The 1,523-nt window shown below is 40.2% G+C and overlaps 1 protein-coding gene across 1 annotated transcript; it reads left to right on the forward strand.

Moving 5' to 3' along the window:
- Positions 1-27: 27 nt before the first annotated feature.
- LOC129579646 (la-related protein 7-like) lies at positions 28-1,513 on the forward strand (the record flags this gene model as incomplete). Its single annotated transcript, XM_055469815.1, is given in 2 exon segments — positions 28-441; positions 515-1,513. Coding segments are annotated over 2 exon segments (1,297 nt in total), but the record flags the coding sequence as incomplete, so codon positions are not given.
- Between the last annotated feature and the right edge of the window lie 10 nt (positions 1,514-1,523).

The following is a 1,523-nucleotide window of genomic DNA, read 5'->3' on the forward strand; positions in this document are numbered from 1 at the left end:
TGCTCAAGATGCTGAGAATCTGACAAGTGTCGTGTCATATGTGAAAGAGCAAGAAGACTTGGAAAATACTGAAACCAAACCGGAGGACTGTGATGAGAATGATGAGAGTAAATCAAATGTTAAAAGCGAGAGTGAGAGCAAAACGAACGTAAAAAAGGAGCATGAAGATGAAGCCAAAGCTGAAAGTAGTACGAAAGATGTTCAGAAGAAGGAAATTGGCAGTAAGCAGCCAAAGGAGGAACCAAGAACCAGTGACTCTGACGAAGTTCCACCTGCAAAACGCATTAGACTGGAGGAATCTGATGCAGACGCTGAAGAAGAAGGTGGTAAAGGTGGAGGAGGAGAAGCAGAACAAGATCTGGAACAAGAGAAAGACAGTCAAGACAATACCGATGAAAAGGCCAGTGTCACTGATGAAAATCAAGACCTCAAGAAGAAACGGTAAGTGTATTCAGAAATAAATTGTAAATTGATGAAACAAATACAGATTGAACATGTTATGTAATCTCTTTAGACGTCGTCGACGCAAGCGAAACCCATCGACATCGGCTACAAATAACGAAAGTGGCCTTGTTGGTCAAGCGATCGCCGTAGATGAGGTCAAACCGGCCGATGATCCAATCAAAGCATTGTCCACATTGCGAGTTGCAACTAAAGTCGAATGGAAACGATTACGTAACAAATACCTGATGCTTCAGCGTCAAAAGTATACAGAGGTGAAAAAATTGCTACAACAAAACAAGCACAGTGACAATCGAAAAGTATCAACGCTACCTTTGTCAACTGTACGACCGGTTACAATGAAAAACAAAAAGTACGCTTCACCGCCACCATCGAAGAAGATATGCACCCGAAACATCAATTTCTATGGCGCAATGCGTGATGAAAAGAACACTTACGAGTGCAGTATTATCGATGAAAACAAACCAAATGCCGATAAGACTGAGGAATCCGAAGCGAAAAATGAAAAGCAATTCGGGAAAGATCTCCAATTCGAATTTGAGCCGGGTCTCATTGTGAAGGTGAATTTTGACGAGCCATGTACTGACATTGCCGACTTCAAAGCAGAAATGAAACAGTATGCATTCGTTCGATATGTTGACATCAAGGAAGGTCAAACGTTTGCCTTTGTTCGAGTTGATACGCCACGTTCGGCTCCGGTTTTGATAAAGCATTGTGCGCCAAATCGCTGTCAAATTCTGACCGGAGAAAGTGAGACGGATTATTGGTCGAAAATTTCCAAGGATCGTGAGCAAAAATTGTCGAAGAAAGTCAAAGCGCCCAAGGCACGCAGTCGAAAAATGCGGAATATCATCAAAAATATTGCCGAGATCAATGTTGTCAAAGGACTTGATAACAAGACTACCGTTAATCACATTCGCTTCGATGATGATTGAGACATTTGTCGAGAAAAAAATAAAAAGACTCAGTTGAAATAATTTTATTGAGCGAATACTTTTTACCGAATAATATAATTTTAATGGTCAATAAAACAATCAATAAAATAAATTTTAAACAATTTT

This window comes from Sitodiplosis mosellana, unplaced genomic scaffold (assembly GCF_009176505.1).
Source record: "Sitodiplosis mosellana isolate CC-2019 unplaced genomic scaffold, AAFC_SMos_1.0 Smas_scaffold_6352, whole genome shotgun sequence".
NCBI classification, from domain to species: Eukaryota; Metazoa; Arthropoda; class Insecta; order Diptera; family Cecidomyiidae; genus Sitodiplosis; species Sitodiplosis mosellana.